The sequence below is a fragment of the Pseudorca crassidens genome, chromosome 11 (genome assembly GCF_039906515.1).
Source record: "Pseudorca crassidens isolate mPseCra1 chromosome 11, mPseCra1.hap1, whole genome shotgun sequence".
Lineage (NCBI taxonomy): Eukaryota > Metazoa > Chordata > Mammalia > Artiodactyla > Delphinidae > Pseudorca > Pseudorca crassidens.
Window position 1 is genome coordinate 9,515,023 of NC_090306.1, and position 17,006 is coordinate 9,532,028.

At 43.9% G+C, this 17,006-nt stretch overlaps 1 protein-coding gene across 3 annotated transcripts in view; it reads left to right on the top strand.

The window, feature by feature from the left end:
- The window catches only part of BORCS5 (BLOC-1 related complex subunit 5), a 97,707-nt gene that overhangs the window by 63,890 nt on the left and 16,811 nt on the right, over nt 1-17,006 (top strand). For all 3 annotated transcript variants that reach the window (XM_067695727.1, XM_067695726.1, XM_067695729.1), the window contains one exon: nt 1,468-1,625. In XM_067695727.1, coding sequence (XP_067551828.1) covers nt 1,468-1,625 — 158 coding nt within the window. The remainder of the gene's footprint in view (nt 1-1,467; nt 1,626-17,006) is intronic.

Consider the following 17,006-nt stretch of genomic DNA (forward strand, 5'->3'; position numbering starts at 1 on the left):
AAATGGTGAACAGATTAGTGGAGGATTGGGGAAGGCATCCCAAGACAGACTTTGATGTGGGCGAGTTCATCCTGATGGTGTGCAGCGCACCTGCTGTCGTGTTTATTTCAGAGGACCTGTGTTGTGCCATTGGCTCTGGTGTGAGGTTACTGCTCTCAGCGGGGTGGGGAGTGCCTGAGAGCCCCAGGGCCCTGCTAGGGATTCTCTGAAGTCAGAACTATTTTCACAGTAATACTTAGACATTTGCTAATTACTCTCACTCTCTTACAAGTGTAAAGTGGAGTTTTTCAGAGGCTACATGATGTGAAATAGCAACAGATTAAATGCAGAAGCAAGTCTGAGAATCCAGCTGTTTTCTATGAAGCCAAGACATTTAAAAGACTTACAAAAATGTAAACGAGTGCCACTCTTCTCACTTTTTTGTTTTGGGGAGTAGAGTTATTTTCTTTAAAATATGTTATTTATGTTAACATGTAATGGGATTATTAATTTTTAAAATGACTTAATAAATATTCAAGAATTTTCTGTTTTAATTTTTAACAGATGAATATTGATTTAAACTACATACACAAGTGCTCTTTGGGGGTCCTCAGTAATTTCTGAGAGGGTAAAGGGGTCCTGACACCAGAAAGTTTGTGAACCTTCAGGGTGACAGTAAGCACTTGACCAGAAGTCAGGAGGCTTGAGTTCTAGTCAGGACTTTGCTGTGTGACCCTGAGCACGTCATTTAGCCTCTTCCATTGGTATTTCATCTTTTGTACATGCTAATAATTATCCGGTTCTACACACCTTAAAGAAAGGGAAGATAATTCTGTGTGAAAGGCTCTGAAAATATAACGTCCTGTTCAAATTTAAGGGAATTTAATAGTTACACAACTAAACTGATGTTGAAAGAAAATGTAAAGGTTGAGGCTTATGGTGTGTTAGTGGACATCCTGTTCACCTTTTAAATGTTTTCCTTTTTGCATCTCCTCCTAACAGTTTCCATATATATATATACACTCTTTCTGTTTCTCAGACAACCATTTTAATTAGTTAAAGGAATTAAGTAGGTGCATCTTCCAGATTTTTCAGTCAAGAGGGGGTTTATACTCCTGATGCTTTAAAGTAGTGCCGTAAGGTCAGGTGCTCTGTCTTGGAGAAATCACTTATTATGTGACTTTAGGAAAGTTACTTAACCTCGCGGCGTCTTGGGTTTCTCGCCTATAAAACGGGGCTAATAATAATTTACTTTCCTGAGCGATTATATGAAAAGTGAGGCACAGGAGGCACTGTGCCAAGTGCTTGGCACTTAAGATGCTCCGTAAATGATAGTTGCTGTGATTGTCACAGGTATATGACAAAAGATGCAAGATTAAATTTAAGCCTCTCACCCTGCCTTCAGTGAACTTGTTATTAAGCTACTTTATTCACAAGCTTATTAGTAATTTCCATCTCATTTGGTTTTATTCTTTTTTTGCTTCCAAGGACTGTTGAGTGGCCAGACTTCTCCAACAAACACCAGACTGGAGAAGTTGGATTCTCAGCAGGTGCTGCAGCTCTGCCTCCGTTATCAGGATCACCTCCGTCAGTGTGCAGAGGCTGTTGCTTTTGATCAGAACGCTTTGGTCAAACGAATCAAAGAGGTAACTTATTGTGAGAAAATATCATGGCTGACTCAATCTTGTGCCTCCCTGTGACTCCTGAGTCCTTTTCTCCTGGGGTGTAGAGCCAATGATCCCAACTTTCTGGGAAATAGTCATTTTCTATCTAAATGTCTTGACATCTGTCCCCATTGCTTTGAGAAGATTGTCTTTCCCAGCAGTGGAATGTGATGGTGGAAAAGAGTGGTCCATGGAGTAGACTAATCTGGAGTTTGAATCCTGGTTCACCACTTATTTGCTTGGGAAAGTTACTTCACTTCTCTTGGTCTCAGTTTTCCTCATCTGAAAAATGGGTCTAACCGTAGTAATCGACCTGCAGGGTCGAGTGAATATTAAATTGCTTAGTAAGTGTTAACTGTTACTAGTATATGTGAAGTCCTGCCATACTGATTTGCTTTGGCTAACATTAATTGATTTCAACCCTTTCCTGCATGTAATTTATATTTTGTTTTCCAGTCGGGTATCAGTTCTTTGAGAGCAGGAGCCCTGACATCTCCCTCAATTATATTTTTCACTGTGTTAGCAGGAAAAGCTCGGTGATTCTTATTGGTTGGATAGAAACAATTATGCCTACTAAACCCACAGGGTTTTTGTGAGGAAAGACACAAGATAATTCGTGTGAAAGTACTTAGTAAATGAAAGAGTGTGGTACACATGTTGAGTAATTATGAATAACAGAAAGTAGGTACTCTTTTAAGCATTTAAATATATCACTGATTGGGCCACTGCATGGCACAGCTCTGGGAGCACCAAGGTATAAGTAAATACGTTTTCCAAAGTTTTCAATCAAGAAGGAATTTCTGTTCTGTTACCTTGAAGTAATGTCATAAAAAGAAAAGGTCAGGAGCTGTATCGTGGAGAAACCACTTATGTGAATGGCACTGCCTGGAGTTTAACAAAATAGTCCTGATCATTGACTCTGGAAGAGAAGGTAGACGTGAGGAAATACACAAGGAAAGGGTGGAGAATCACTGCAATTAATGATCAGTTTGTAATCTCAAGGATGTAGTATGTCTATAACTAAGTAGTCATTAGTTATACTGATAGATTTAAATTTGTCAACATCTCCAATATTTTACTACTTACCTTTCATAAAATGTTGTATGCATGTATGCTTCTCTCATGGACTAAATACTTTTATATGGAAAACTATTAAATATGACCTTTTATTTTGGTTGGCATCTGTGTGGCCTTTCAGATACTATATTTATTTTACTACGTTATGATCTGAAGAGCTTAAGTCCCGAACATGACTATGCATTGGATTATATGAATTATTATTATTGGATTTTTTTCTTTGAATACTGAATTCTCCTCTCCCCCAGTAGGTCTAGGACATGGTCTGCGAATCATTATTTTAATAAACTTACCAAATGATACTAACGCCATTCTCCGTTACCTGGGATTTGGGAACCACTGGTCTAGAGCATTGTTTTCCAAAATAAGTTCCATAAAACTAGTTCCATGTAAAGAAGGTCAGACTTTCTGCATATTTCATAACCACCCTTGGAAAGTCACAGTGCATGTTATCTTATTTAAAAGTTCTTAGGAATCTTACAGTAAAGAAAATCAACACTTTTCAAACTCATTTGGTTTCGGAACCCTTATCTTAGGTAACATCTATTAACATCTTATAGAAATAGTGCTTTTTAGAGCATCCTTTGGGAAAATGCTTTTGTGGATGTAAGACCTTATCATTTTTGACTGTGCTAGAAATTAATTATGATATTAACTTGCATAAGATTTTAGAATAAATCAGCTTTTTAATGCTTCCTGTCTTCTTTTTGAAAGGTCCTCTACTCCATTCCTGTCATTTCATAGTTAGGAAAGTGTGGTACAGAAAGATTAAGTGACTAATTCATTGCCAAGGAGCTGGGGAAAGTATTTCGTAGCTGATAGTACCAGACAGAGCTCATTATACCACATTTTCAGGACTCCAGAGCAGTGTTTTTTGGCCCTGAATGAGTGTTAGAATCACCTGGGAATTTTTTCCTCCAGTATATATGACGGAAAATTTTACACACACACTGAAGTAGACAGATACCCTTCCTGTCCTCATTGCCCAGCTACTACAGATATCAGCTTGTGAAGACTCCTGTTTCATCCACACCCGACTCCCTCCCTGCCATCTTCCTAACTGGTCTGTGTTGCAGGAAATCTCAGGCGTATCATTTCATTCATGAGTATTTAAGTACGCATCTTTAAAAATAAAGGACTCCTTTAAAAACCTTTTTAATTTGAATTCCTTTTAGACTTAGAGAAAAGTCACAAACATAATTCAGAGAGTTCCTGTATGCTTCTCACACAGCTTCCTCTAAAGTGAGCATCTTACAAAACCTTAGCCCAAAGACAAAACCAGGAAATTAACATTGGTACAATACCATTAACTAAACAGAGACCTTATTTGAATTTCACCAGTTTTTCCACTAACGAAAGACTCCTTCTCAAAAACACAGCCAGAGTGCCCTTATCGTACCTAAAAGATTACCTTAATTCATTCACTATAGCTGAGATGCTTTGAAGAAAATACTGATGTGTAGATCTCACTCCATAGCAATTAAATGGAAATCTTGGAAGGCTGGGTTGGTGGGAAGGAAGCTGGGCATTGATTGGTGTTCATGAACGTGCTCTAGATCAGGGGTCCCCGACCCCCGGGCCCCTGTTGGGAATGGGGCCTCACAGCAGTAGATGAGCGGCAGGAAAGCGAGCGAAGCTTCCTCTGCCAACTCCGCATCGCTCCCCATCGCTCGCATTACGGCCTGAAACATAACCACCCCACCACGGGTCCATGGAAAAATTGTCTTCCACGAAACCGGTCCCTGGACCAGTGCTGTGGAGCATTCATTGAAAACAAAATGGTTGTTTTTTTTTTTTTTGCGGTACGCGGGCCTGTCACCGCTGTGGCCTCTCCCGCTGCGGAGCACAGGCTCCGGACGCGCAGGCTCAGCGGCCATGGCTTACGGGCCCAGCCACTCCGCGGCATGTGGGATCTTCCCGGACCGGGGCACGAACCTGTGTCCCCTGCATCAGAAGGCAGACTCTCAACCATTGTGCCACCAGGGAAGCCCTGAAAACAAAATTTTAAACTGAGTTTAAAATTCTGCTTGAGGAAGCTTGGGATTCACTTTGAGCCATCAGTAGTGACCCAGGATTGTTACCAAACGGAGAACAGCACTCCCGGTATGGGCAGTACCTTGGTAGTTCTCTTAGGGCCGAGGAGGTGAACACTGCTTTAGATTCTTCACTGAAGACCTGTCTTCTCTGTTGGTGCAAACTCCTGAAACATACACAGCCATGTGCGCTCAACTTCAAACCTAAGGGTTGAAATTAGTCACTTCCAAGTGAATAAAGCAGAGGATGTAGTTTTGATCAAACACCAACTCTCTGATATTATTCCAGATGTTTCCTGGAAGTTGAGTTGCAAGTGTGAGGAAGTAACATAATGCTATATGTGTTGAAAAGTCAGGGAACTTAATAACCGTGGAGAATGTGTGTTAGTGGAAGTAGAACCCGGGTCAAACAGAGGCCCAGAAAGCTTCAGCACTTGCGATCACTTACGTTTGGATCAAAGGGAAACGTGGCCGTTAACAGTTTCTGATTCGGAGAGGAGAAAATCAAGGAGTTAGCTGAGCTTTCCTATTGCTAAATTTGGACGATGCTTTTGAATAAAAAGTTGATGTTTTACAAATTTCTGTGTAAGAGAGGCGTGGAAGCTAGGGGTGGTCTTCCTTCACACCAGAGTCTTGTACACGGACCACTGGTTTCCTCAGTGGCTTCAGGGTGACCCTCAGCCAACCGGCCAGCATGGCTGAGCAGCTACTGCTGACCAACGTAGCGTGAGGTCCTTTAAGGGTTACAGAGAAACGTGACTGGTCCCTGCTCGCTGAGAGCTTAGTCTGGGCGAGGGCATGAAGGTCCACAGAACAGTAAGGTGAAGGATATGGTGCCATCAGTGGAGAGTGCTCAGTTGTGGTTCACAGCTGAAGTCCTAGGAGAGTTAAAGATCGGGATATCCTGGGATATAGCGGGTGAGGCTGAAGCCACGTCGTGAAGGACAACCGGGATTTGGAAAACAAATGGCGAGAAAGCGGAGAGCGCCGCTGGCTGCAGGAACAGCTGGGAGTCTCGGAAGAAAATTAAGTTCGGGGCTTCCGGGGACAGTGGAGAAGCTAAGTTTGTTCCAAGAAATTTCTCCATTAAGAGCCACAGATGTCGGAGCTGGAAGGACCTCAGAGACCTTCTGGTCCAGGACCCTCATGACACACAGATGCAGAAATCGAAGCCTGTTAAGAGAAAGTAAGCAATTAATCCGTGGTCACAGAGGAAGATAGAGGCTGAAACTATAGAATTAAAAGTGGATGAAGGACTTCCCTGGTGGCGCAGTGGTTGAGAGTCTGCCTGTGGATGCGGGGACACGGGTTCGTGCCCCGGTCCGGGAAGATCCCACATGCCGCGGAGCGGCTGGGCCCGTGAGCCATGGCCGCTGAGCCTGAGCGTCCGGAGCCTGTGCTCCACAACGGGAGAGGCCACAACAGTGAGAGGCCCGCGTACCGCAAAAAAAAAAAAAAAAAAAAAAAAAAAAAAAGTGGATGAAGATTGGGACTTCCCTGGTGGCACAGTGGTTAAGAATCCGCCTGCCAGTGCACGGGACACGGGTTTGGGCCCTGGTCCGGGAAGATCCCACATGCCGTGGAGCAACTAAGCCTGTGTGCCACAGCTACTGAGCCTGTGCTCTAGAGCCCATGAGCCACAACTACTGAGCCTGTGAGCCACAACTACTGAGCCTGCGAGCCACAACTACTGAAGTCCATGTGCCAAGAGCCTGTGCTCCACAACAGGAGAAGCCACCACAATGAGAAGCCTGCTCAGTGCAACGAAGAGTAGCTCCCACTCTCTGCACCTAAAGAAAGCCTGCGTACAGCAACAAAGACCCAAGGCAGCCAAAAATAAAAATTAATAAATAAATTAATTATTTTTTAAGTGGATGAAGATCAAAGGAGGTTTAGGGTGTTTTTTGCAGGTGGTATATTTGAATGTGCTTCCGGGTTGAGGGGAAGAGATGGAAGAGAAGAGATGGAGGGTGAAGGATAGAAAGGGGATTCTGAGAGTGAGGTCTCTGAGGCAGCAGGAGAGGGGGGACTTAGAGCCCTGAGGGCATTTGATTTGAGAGAACAGGGGAGCCCTAGGCAGGTTTTTAAGAGGATGCCTGCCACAGACCAGTCATGGCTAGGAGCCTGTGTATTCTCTCTGAAGGAGAGGGGAGGTCGTTTGTTGAGAGTGACTGTCGGGTAGTAGTACAGTTGTGAGTACCAGAGCCATTGAAGGCTCAGCTGAGGTGGGAGAACTTGGACCTTGATTTTGTGGGCACTTCTGCATAGTGGTTCTGAGTATGAACGCCAGAGCCTCACTGCCTGAGTTCAAACCCTGGCACTGCCTCTAGCTGTGTGACCTTGAGCAAGTTACTTGATTCTTCTAAGCTTCACTTTCCTCTTCTGTTACATGGGGATAAGAATACTAGTCTACTGCAGAAAGGTTCTCGTGAGGGTTAAATGAGTTACTCTATGTAAAGTATGGGACCATGTCTGCCGTGTAGTAAACACTATGGTGTTAGCGCTCGTTATTGTTTTAAATAAAAATGATGACTAATAGAAAAAAATAACAACAACAAAAAAATAATGACTGATAGGGAAAAGCCTAACCTTATTGCTGTGAACTGGCCTGTGTGAAGTTTCTTGATACCAGTAGCAGCCTAAATATTGGCTCCTTTTAAGCTCTACTCTCAACAGCCTGAGTATCATGAAGAACTAACTGGAGGCAAGACCCATCGTTTACAGCCCAGGTTGCAGGCCCTGCGTGATTTCTTTCATGCCACAGATACGTGCTTTCTGGCATTTTTGTAGTTAATTTAACTGTGTATTCTGCTATGTGAAGAGCAAAGTGGTGGCTGGGGACCGTGGATGGTGAGAAACGGGAAACTGGACGGCAGCACGTGGTGAGTCCTCGGCTTCTGGGCTGCGGATGCCTTGCCTCTTATCGTTCCTGCGATTTCTGTGATATCGCGTCATTTCTAGTTAAGGATTCAAGTTGGCAGGCAGACACTTTCAGTTTTAGGTCACATCTGCCATTGAAATCTGGGTTACTGAAAGGTAAAGGAGAAAAGAACGTGCATCTTTTAATTGTGTGGGCTTTTCACCAGCGCGGGGGCAGGAGGCACGTGGCAAACACACAGCCCGAGGAAGACATCGTTGATACGTCTGGACTGGCTCTGGTTGCTGACCTGGGTCTTGTTTCATCCTTACTCTGGTTGCTATCAATGGGTAAATATAGTCATGGTTTAGAATACCTTCCTAACTAAGATGAAGCCGTGAGGTTAATTTTATTACAGTTGCCATGTGCTTGCTTAAAGGCCTTGAGACTAAACTCATGAGTGATTCTGGTAGCCTCTGTGTGTTTCGTTGTTAGGTGTGCTGATAGCATGCTGTCGTAGCATTAACCAATGTGAAACCTTGAATTGGAGGTTCAGATGGACACATAAGAGTTGCAGTCCTTAGGAAGCCACGTGATTTCCTGGGATTATAAAGACACCCTCAAGTTTCTCTAATTCAGCCCTTTCATGGCACAAATGAAGAAAACAAGGGTTCCTGAGTTTATTTGGAATTTGTCCAAGGTTTTTCTCCTAGTTAATGACTAAGATGATAGAAGACGAATCTTCCTGATTGCTGTCCTGTTATCTACTCTACCATACTACTTATGTTCTACTTTTGTGGAATCTTAGCATTGTGTTTTTCTTCCTTTTTCATGCGTTAGGCTCTCAACTAGTGTTGGAAGGAGTGAGCTACCGTTCGTGGGCCTGCACACAGAGCTGGGCAGGGATTTCTTTCAGTGGACAAAACTGTAATGTTTAAGACCCAGCTGGAGCCATTTTCCAAGTATTTGACCTGACTTCCTGTACCGTGTTTCCTCCCATGGGGCTGGGGGAGAGGCTGACCAAGGTTAAATGAGTTTCTCACAGTTTGCACAGAGAGTCAGTGTTTGAACTGACGTTAGCATTCACTCTGAGCCCCTTCAGTGAAAAGCCAGGTTCGTGAGCTGTTGGCCAGGTGAGGCTGTTACCCCGCCTGCCACCTTGAACCGAATCTCCTTTAAATGACAATGTTGTTAGACTCCTGTTGCTGCTTTTAAACATACCCTGGCATTGGTCACTGCTTGCTTGACTTCACATTGTAAAACGGGTTGGGAGTGTTTAAAACTACAAAGTTTGAATGAGAACATTGAGCTGTTGGGCTTCTTTTTGCTGAGAAGTACTGAGGGCAAGGCATTTCAGGAACATTCGGGGTTTCCTTTCTATCTTACAAATTACTCTGGTGTGAATTTCAAGTTGAGCCCTTAGAACACAGAGTTGTCCCCCCTTCTTGTCCTTTGGGCAGCCTTTCTTTTTGGTAAGAAGTACAGCTGGTCCCTTGAGTGGCAGGAACTCCAGATGGGGGATTGGACTCAATTCTAGTTTGTCTGGCTGTAAGGTATGCTATGCTGTACAGTGCTTCCTCGGGCCTGGGCCCACAGTTGCACCAGCGCTGTCCTGCCACAAGGCAGAAATCCTGGAGGAGGGCCCAGTCGAGTTTATTACTTGCCTGTTGGAAATGTAGGCTTGTATTTTTTGGCGAAGCATAAGCAAAACCCAATTATTCGACTGCCCTGAGATTTACCTCCATTCACGTTCTGGATACGGACATGAAACGTGTGAACAGCAGCCCCATTTCCCACCTGCCCTAGACATGCCCCTGGACAGCTGGCTCTGCCAGCTTTCCCAGTACTGGCTGCGTGTGCCAGGTACTTGAGCCCCTGTCCCCCTCCCTCCCCCGGCTCCTTTCCAGCCTGCGAGGGTAGGCCATGTTAGAGGCCCCTTCAGCTGAACTGCAATCTGTAAGCCAGCAGGTGAGCAGTATTAAGGGCACGTGGTTATAGAACTGGAAGTAGGGCCGGGAAAAGAGATTCCCTATCCTGTGTCTCTTTCAGTGAAGAAAAACAAGGAATTTTAGCACATTTGAGTGTTGCTGTAATGCTTAGAACAATGCCTGGCACATAGTAGACATGTAATAAATGCTTGTTAAACGAACAACTCAATATATTCTTCAGTTGACCTGTCAATATCTTTGTCATAGTGACTGATAAGCTTTCTCATTCTATTAGAGAAAGTATAGGTTATGAGAGTTTTATTAGGTACGAGTAGGCTAGACTGCCTCTATAAATAGACTCAAAAATGTGTAATAGCTCAAATGCAAGCAAAGTTCATTTCTTGCTCATGTTCAGGGTGGATGTTTCTGGTTAGCGGGTGATTCCTCCATTGAGTTCAGGGATTCAAGGCTTCTCCCATTTTGTGGCTCTGTCATGTCCAGAGACCACATTGCTGATAGCATCCAGTTGGCAGAAGGGGAAAGAGAATGGAGTAGCATAGATGGGAGGTTCTCCGGGACCAAACCTATAAATGTCACACATCAGTTAGGCTAGAACTCAGTCACATGGCCACAGCTAACTCCAGAGGAGGCTGGGAAATGTAGTCTATATGTGTGGCCAGGGTTGTACTAAATTTTGAGCTACATTTTGAACATCTGTGTCATCTGTGAACTTATGTTCCTAAAATGCATCTTTAGGTCAACTTTGAGATTCACAAGGGTTGGTGCAAGGTCCCAAGGTCCCATGGTAGATTTCCCTTGATTTAGGTCCTGCTGTCAGTAAAAACCAAGTGATATTAAGCAAACACTTAAGCCATTAACACTAAGTGAAAAAGCTAGTACACAACATTATATAGTTAACATGATTTCAAATATGTTAAATATCTTCTTAAAAAGATTAGAAGGAAATATGACAATTAGCTGTGGTTGCCCTTGAGTGATGTGATGACCAGTGGTTTTTGTTTTTAGACTAGTTCGTTCTGTTTTCCTGTATTTTACAAACCTCTGTCTTGGACATGCATTTTTTCCAACTTGGAATAATTCTGTTCTCTTTTTCTCACAATATATGAGCCTTATTAGGGTTCTGTCTCCTTGGCTGCAGCTTTTTGACTCACTGAGATAAGAATATGCCTTTCAGAACATGTGCCTCTACATGTCCACTTCATTTATGAATTCATTCAGCTCTGGGCCAGGCTCTGCTCTAGGTGCTAAGGATATATCACTGAACAAAACAGAATCCCTTCCTCATAGGCCTTACATTCCACTGGGGAAATAGACAGATAATAAACAAGTACAGAGCAAGCCAGGAGACTCTTCCTCAAAACTCTGTCTATACCTAAAATTTATCAAAAATCTTTTGACGAATGACAATCGTAGCACCCAAGATTCTATCCATTATTAACAGTCTGTTCCTTGTCACACTTATCTGGATGTTCTGAACTAGAGGCTCATTTGCTCTCTCTGTTGTTACTTGGGAGGACACTTACAGAGCCACCATACTCCTTTTAAAAACCTCTCTCATTCTTTCAGGTCTCAAGGATTCCCAAAGGATTTCTTTCTCTAGGAACTGTCCTTAGAGCTTGAGGCAACAGTTAACTTTCTTCCACCCATGTTGACAGACCGTACTTTGGTATCATGAGATTTTATTTTATTTATTTATTTTTAAAAATATTTATTTATTTATTTAGGCTGCACTGGTCTTAGTTGTGGCATGCGGGATCTTCGTTGAGGCATGAGGGATCTTTAGTTGTGGCATGCGGACCTCTTAGTTGCGGCTTGCAGACTTCTTAGTTGTGGCATGCAGACTCTTAGTTGCAGCATGCATGTAGGATCTAGTTCCCCGACCAGCTATCAAACCCGGGCCCCCTGCACTGGGAGCACGGAGTCTTACCCACTGGACCACCAGGGAAGTCCTGGTATCGTGAGATTTTAGATGCCGTCCTGGCCTCACTCCCCAGGGCTCGTTCTGCACATGAGTAGAGAGCATGTCGTTTGTCTAAGGTCATGTGAAACAATTACTAGAGCTGCTCTTGCAGAAAGTCAAGGCGGTAGCCAACCTGCAGCCCAGAGCAAATGGGACAGTGAAGGTGTGAGTCCTCTGCAGGACTCTGAGGGGCTGTGTAATAAAGGGTTCTTTTAGGGGGTAGAAGTCCTTTCTTTAAAATGCAGCAAGACCAACAATGGAGTGATTGCAAGATGTTATTGTAGAAGCATGAGCATTCGTGGCACAATGACAATATAGTTTAGAAGTGATTTCTTCCTGCATTCTAGCGCACCTCAGCCATTTTCTTTTTATTATAGTTGATTTACAATGTTTTGTTAGTTTTAGGAGTACAGCAGAGTGATTCAGGTATACACACACACACACACACACACACACACACACACACTTTTTCAGATTCTTTTCCCTTATAGGTTATTGCAAAATATTCAGTATAGTTCCCTGTGCTATACAGTAGGTCCTTGTTGGTTATCTATTTTATATGTAGTAGTGTGTGTATGTTAATTGCAAACTGCTAATTTATCCCTCCCCCCTTTCCCGTTTGGTAACCATAAGTTTGTTTTCTGTGTCTGTGAGTCTGTTTCTGATTTGTAAGTCAGTTCATTTGTATCATTTTTTTAGTTTCCACGTATAAGTGATAGCACATGATATTTGTCTTTCTCTGTCTGACTTACTTCACTTAGTATGATAATCTCCAGGTCCATTCATGTTGCTGCAGACGGCTTTATTTCACTCTCTTTTATCAGCCATTTTCTCTTTCACCCTTGCTGATACCAAGACTCTCTGTCAGCACGTACCTGCCTTGTCATCTTGTAATCGTCATAGTTGTGTTCCGCAGAATCCACCCACTTTAGGCGTCTCTCGGGTCCCCACTCCCGCCCCACACCCCCCGTGTGCTCCCTCCTGCTGGACTCTGCCCACCCTCCATCTCCGCCTGGTGCATCTCTGTTCCCATCTGGGTATGCCAACAGCCTGTCCAAATGCACTCCTGCTCTCACCTGGTCAGAGGGGTCTCCTGCCTCATTCCTCTCCTCGTGCCCAGGACGTGTTCGCCGGGTAAATCTGGGTGGGGAAGTGGAGTTGTCACTTCAGCTGTCTGCACGGGTTAGTGACACAGGCCTCAGGACTCTAGGCCAGGTGCACACATGTCAGGAGAGGCCACCCGGCACAGTGTTGAAGAGCATGGCCTCTGGCGTACCCTGAGATCTACCAGATGATTATGTTAGTCTTATCTCCGTCATCAGCGTCTTTGTCGTCTCTTCCTAGGTATCTCTGGTTCTTTCCTCAGGCATAGGGTACAGGATTCTAGCTGTAAAATACCTACGTCCACACCACCTCCGAAGTCTGTTCTCTACTCTGAGTCAAAAAAGGGGTTATATTCATGGATAGTTTGGGTGCGTAAAGGAGGGAATTACAGGACGCCTCATTAACCCAGTTTTACATTGTTTAGTAGTCACTTTAGCTCAGGTTTTAAAATCTTGAATGTGTGGCTTAGGTCATACAAACTTACATTTATTTCCCTTTAATCCTGGACATTGGGAAGGGGAATCCAGGTTACTGATGGGGCTCCCAGATTTTATTCACATCCACCCACTCCGTCTGTTACCATGGTTCCTGCCGCTTCTCTCCTAATGTAGAAGTAAGAGTGGTAACAGTAAGACTGCTGTCGTTTTTCTACATGTTTGCTATGTGCCAGGTCTAGAGTAGGCATTTCATATACATTATCATCTACTTCTGACAGTTACAGAAACCAAGGTTCAGAGACCTGAAAGGAAAACCATTTAAGGTCACATGGTTATTAAATGGTAGAGCCTGAGACTCAAATCCAGATCTGAAACCCACATGTAAGACTCCAGAGCCCATGCTTTTTCTACTGTTCTTTTTCCTTTACTTCTTTATCCAAAGGCTTTTTACTTCCCAGCTCCTCTCCTTGTTTGTACCTAATGTCCTCTTTCCCTACCACCATATTCCTTTACAAGATTCCCTCCGTGGTTTCACAGCATACTTTTATATTTCAAATGCAGTCCTTAATGGGAAGCAGCCACACTTAAGGAAATAACCCTGATCACCCGACATTTACATCTTGAAGATGCCAACTCTGCCTATTTGAGGCTAACTTTCCCACACTCCCAATCGGTCACTTTTTCGAGAAAGGGATTTTTACCAATATCTCGGAGGACCATGGTAGCAGTGAAGGTGGACAGAGGGACACCATCAGGGAAGCCAGACAGTGGTCTCGTGCTGCCCACTCCCACTCAGGAGGCCTGCAGAGAGGGGGCTTTGAGAGAGAAAGCAGAACAGGGACTTCTCAGGGAAGCAGATCTTTTAGGGTGGCTGTGGCCCCTGAACTAGTATCAATATCTTCCGTAGAGTGCAGTGAAAGTCTCCCAGGGGAGGGAGGAGTGGAATTTCTGCCCTTGAGTTTTGATTTTTACCCTGATCTTTTTCTCCTCTTGTTTTACTGCCTCTCAGTGTCACTCTAGCCCTTTTCCAGGGGGAGGGGGGATGGGCGGGGTGTGTGTGTGAGATCTGCCTGACTTTTATGTTTTGAGCTTTGGGACCCGCTTAAAGGTTTTGAGATTTCTTTCCTCCCTTCCTGCCTGGACATAATGCCTCCGAGGGTAAGAAGGCACATGGGGAAGTTGGACAAGTCATAAAGTAATTATTGGGGCACAGTGATGCAATTCAAACTCGTGCGATCCCAGTGCCTCTTCATCCTCTTGAAGGCCCAGATAGAAGGTGCTCCTTTACTGAGACATTTAGGTACATTGTTTGAACAAAGGAAACAAGGTCACTGCAAAATGTCCATTATGTGGTAATCAATGCCATTCAGTCTGTGGCGTAATTAATGAAAACACTGGCGACAGTCTGCCCATTGTTTGTCCCTTGCGCAACAGGAAATGGCAGACTAATAAGGAGCTGGAGAAGGCTTACGTAATTCCAGAAGGACACAGAAACTGTGCACAATTGTGACTGACATCCTTCTAACTGCAGGTCTAGGCCCACCTGAGAGGTTCCTATTCCCAATGGACATGGGGACATTTGATTTGACCCTGTCATTTGATTTCTTTTAAATTTATTTTTAATTTTATGTATGTTTTGGCTGCATTGGGTCTTTGTTGCTGCGCATGGGCTTTCTCTAGTTGCAGCAAACTGGGGCTGCTCTTCATTGCAGTGCGCAGGCTTCTCTTGTTGCGGAGCACAGGCTCTAGGCGCGCGGGCTTCAGTAGATCTGGCGCACGGGCTCTAGAGCACAGGCTCAGTAGTTGTGGCGCACAGGCTTAGTTGCCCCGTGGCATGTGGGATCTTCACGGACCAGGGGTAGAACCCATGTCCCCTGAATTGGCAGGCAGATTCTTAACCACTGTGCCACCAGGGAAGTCCCTGTCATTTGATTGTGACATCAGTTCACAGTAGATTTTTGTGTTCCTTATGGCCAGAAATGGTGTCTTGAGAAACTTTGTTTTATTCATTTATTTCTTTTTTTATTGAAGCTTAGTTGGTTTACAGTGTTGTGTTAATTTCTACTGTACAACAAAGTGATTCATATATATACATTTATATATATATATATTTTTTGGCTGCATTGGGTCTTCATTGCTGTGCGTGGGCTTTCTCTAGTGTGGCGAGCAGGGGCTCCTCTTCGTTGCGGTGCATGGGCTTCTCTTTGTTGCGGAGCACGGACTCTAGGCACACAGGCTTCAGTAGTTGTGGCACGTGGGCTCAGTAGTTGTGGCTCATGGCTGTAGAGCGCAGGCTCAGTAGTTGTGGCACACAGGCTTAGTTGCTCTGCGGCATGTGGGATCTTCCCCAACCAGGGCTTGAACCCGTGTCCCTGCCTTGGCAGGTGGATTCTTAACCACTGTGCCACCAGGGAAGTCCCTACATTCTATTTCGCATTCTTTTCCATTATGGTTTATCACAGGATATTGAATATAGTTCCCTGTGCTGTACAGTAGGACCTTGTTGTTTATCCATTCTCTGTATACTAGTTCGCATCTGCTAACCCCGGACTCCCAATCCATCCCTCCCCCGCCCCTTTGGCAACGGAAGTCTGTTCTCTACGTCTGCAAGTCTGGGGAAATTTTGTTTTAGATCACAGTTGTGACACACAGTTAGAACTCATTTGACGAGGTAGAGCTAGCTATGGAAAAGTTGGCAGTAGTGTTGTGTGGTGGCCCTTCAATCAGCAGATCTGGCGTCCAGCTCTGGCTCTGGCAGTACCTGCTGTGTGGACTGACCCACTCTGGGGTGGCCTCCCTCTGTAAAGTGAGGGGGGTGGGATTGAATGATCTCTAAGGACCCCTGCAGCGCTAAAATTCCATGTTCTGAGCCCCCTCTGTGAAGTCAAGGATTGTGAAATGCTTATACAAGTGAAAAATCAGAGTACAAAGTGTACAAACAGACTTTGCCAGTGAAAATGTCATTCAAGTTTATCTGCTAACAAGTAGTTTATTCCCTTTGGTTTCCTCTTAGTTTTTGTTTTGTGAATGTTCATATTATGTCTGGAAACTTGTTCTTTTTGTTATTAAAAAAAGAAATGGTGGTTAAATTGGAAACAAAAGTGTTCTTTCATTCTACTGGAAAACTGTAAAACTTGCCATTTACATTCATCTGTCAAGAATTTCAAAAAGGTCCTGAACACATTGCCCAACATGGTGTATATTTAATTGAAATGAATTGGTATTTGAGTTAATGAGCTCTGTAGAAAAGATAGGCAAAGGTTAGGCTAAAAAGCATGGGTTTGAATTCTGGCTTCACTGCTAGTACGAGCTGTGTTACCCTGGACACATTTTTATGATCTCTGACTCCCTGATTCTGCAGCTCTAGTAGGAGAAGGGAATTTTCCCTGTAAGCCTATTGCGAGGAATAAAGATAATGTATGTGTAGTACCTAGTACAGTGCCTGACATTTAATTGATACTCAGTGAATAGTAGTTGGAACTGTTATACATTATTTTATTACATTAATTAAAATATCTAGGGAATTAGTAAATATTATATACTGTGTTCCACCTTCCTGGTCATCCTAGTATGATATACATAGATTGCTAAAAGAAACAGTCCCTCTAGTATGGATTTCAGTTTTTGTTTTTGGTAGACCGTGTAGACTGAGGTTTGCCAAAGAGGGATTTCTCTTCTTGTCTGACTTACAGATCAGGGGTGTGATATGAGAATAAATGGCAAGCGTTTACTCTTATAAGCTGTCATTGTAAACTGTTGCCTTCAGAAACACAGTCACTTCAAAATGTCCAGTATGTGGCAATTGGTGTCATTTAGCCTATGGCATAATTTTTGAAAACGTCTGCCCATTGTTTGTCCATTGTGCAAGAGAGAGGCACCCGGGAGAAGGTTCCCACAGAGAGCTCCTAATCCTCTGCGGGGATGGTCATCTGGAGGAAGGTCAGAA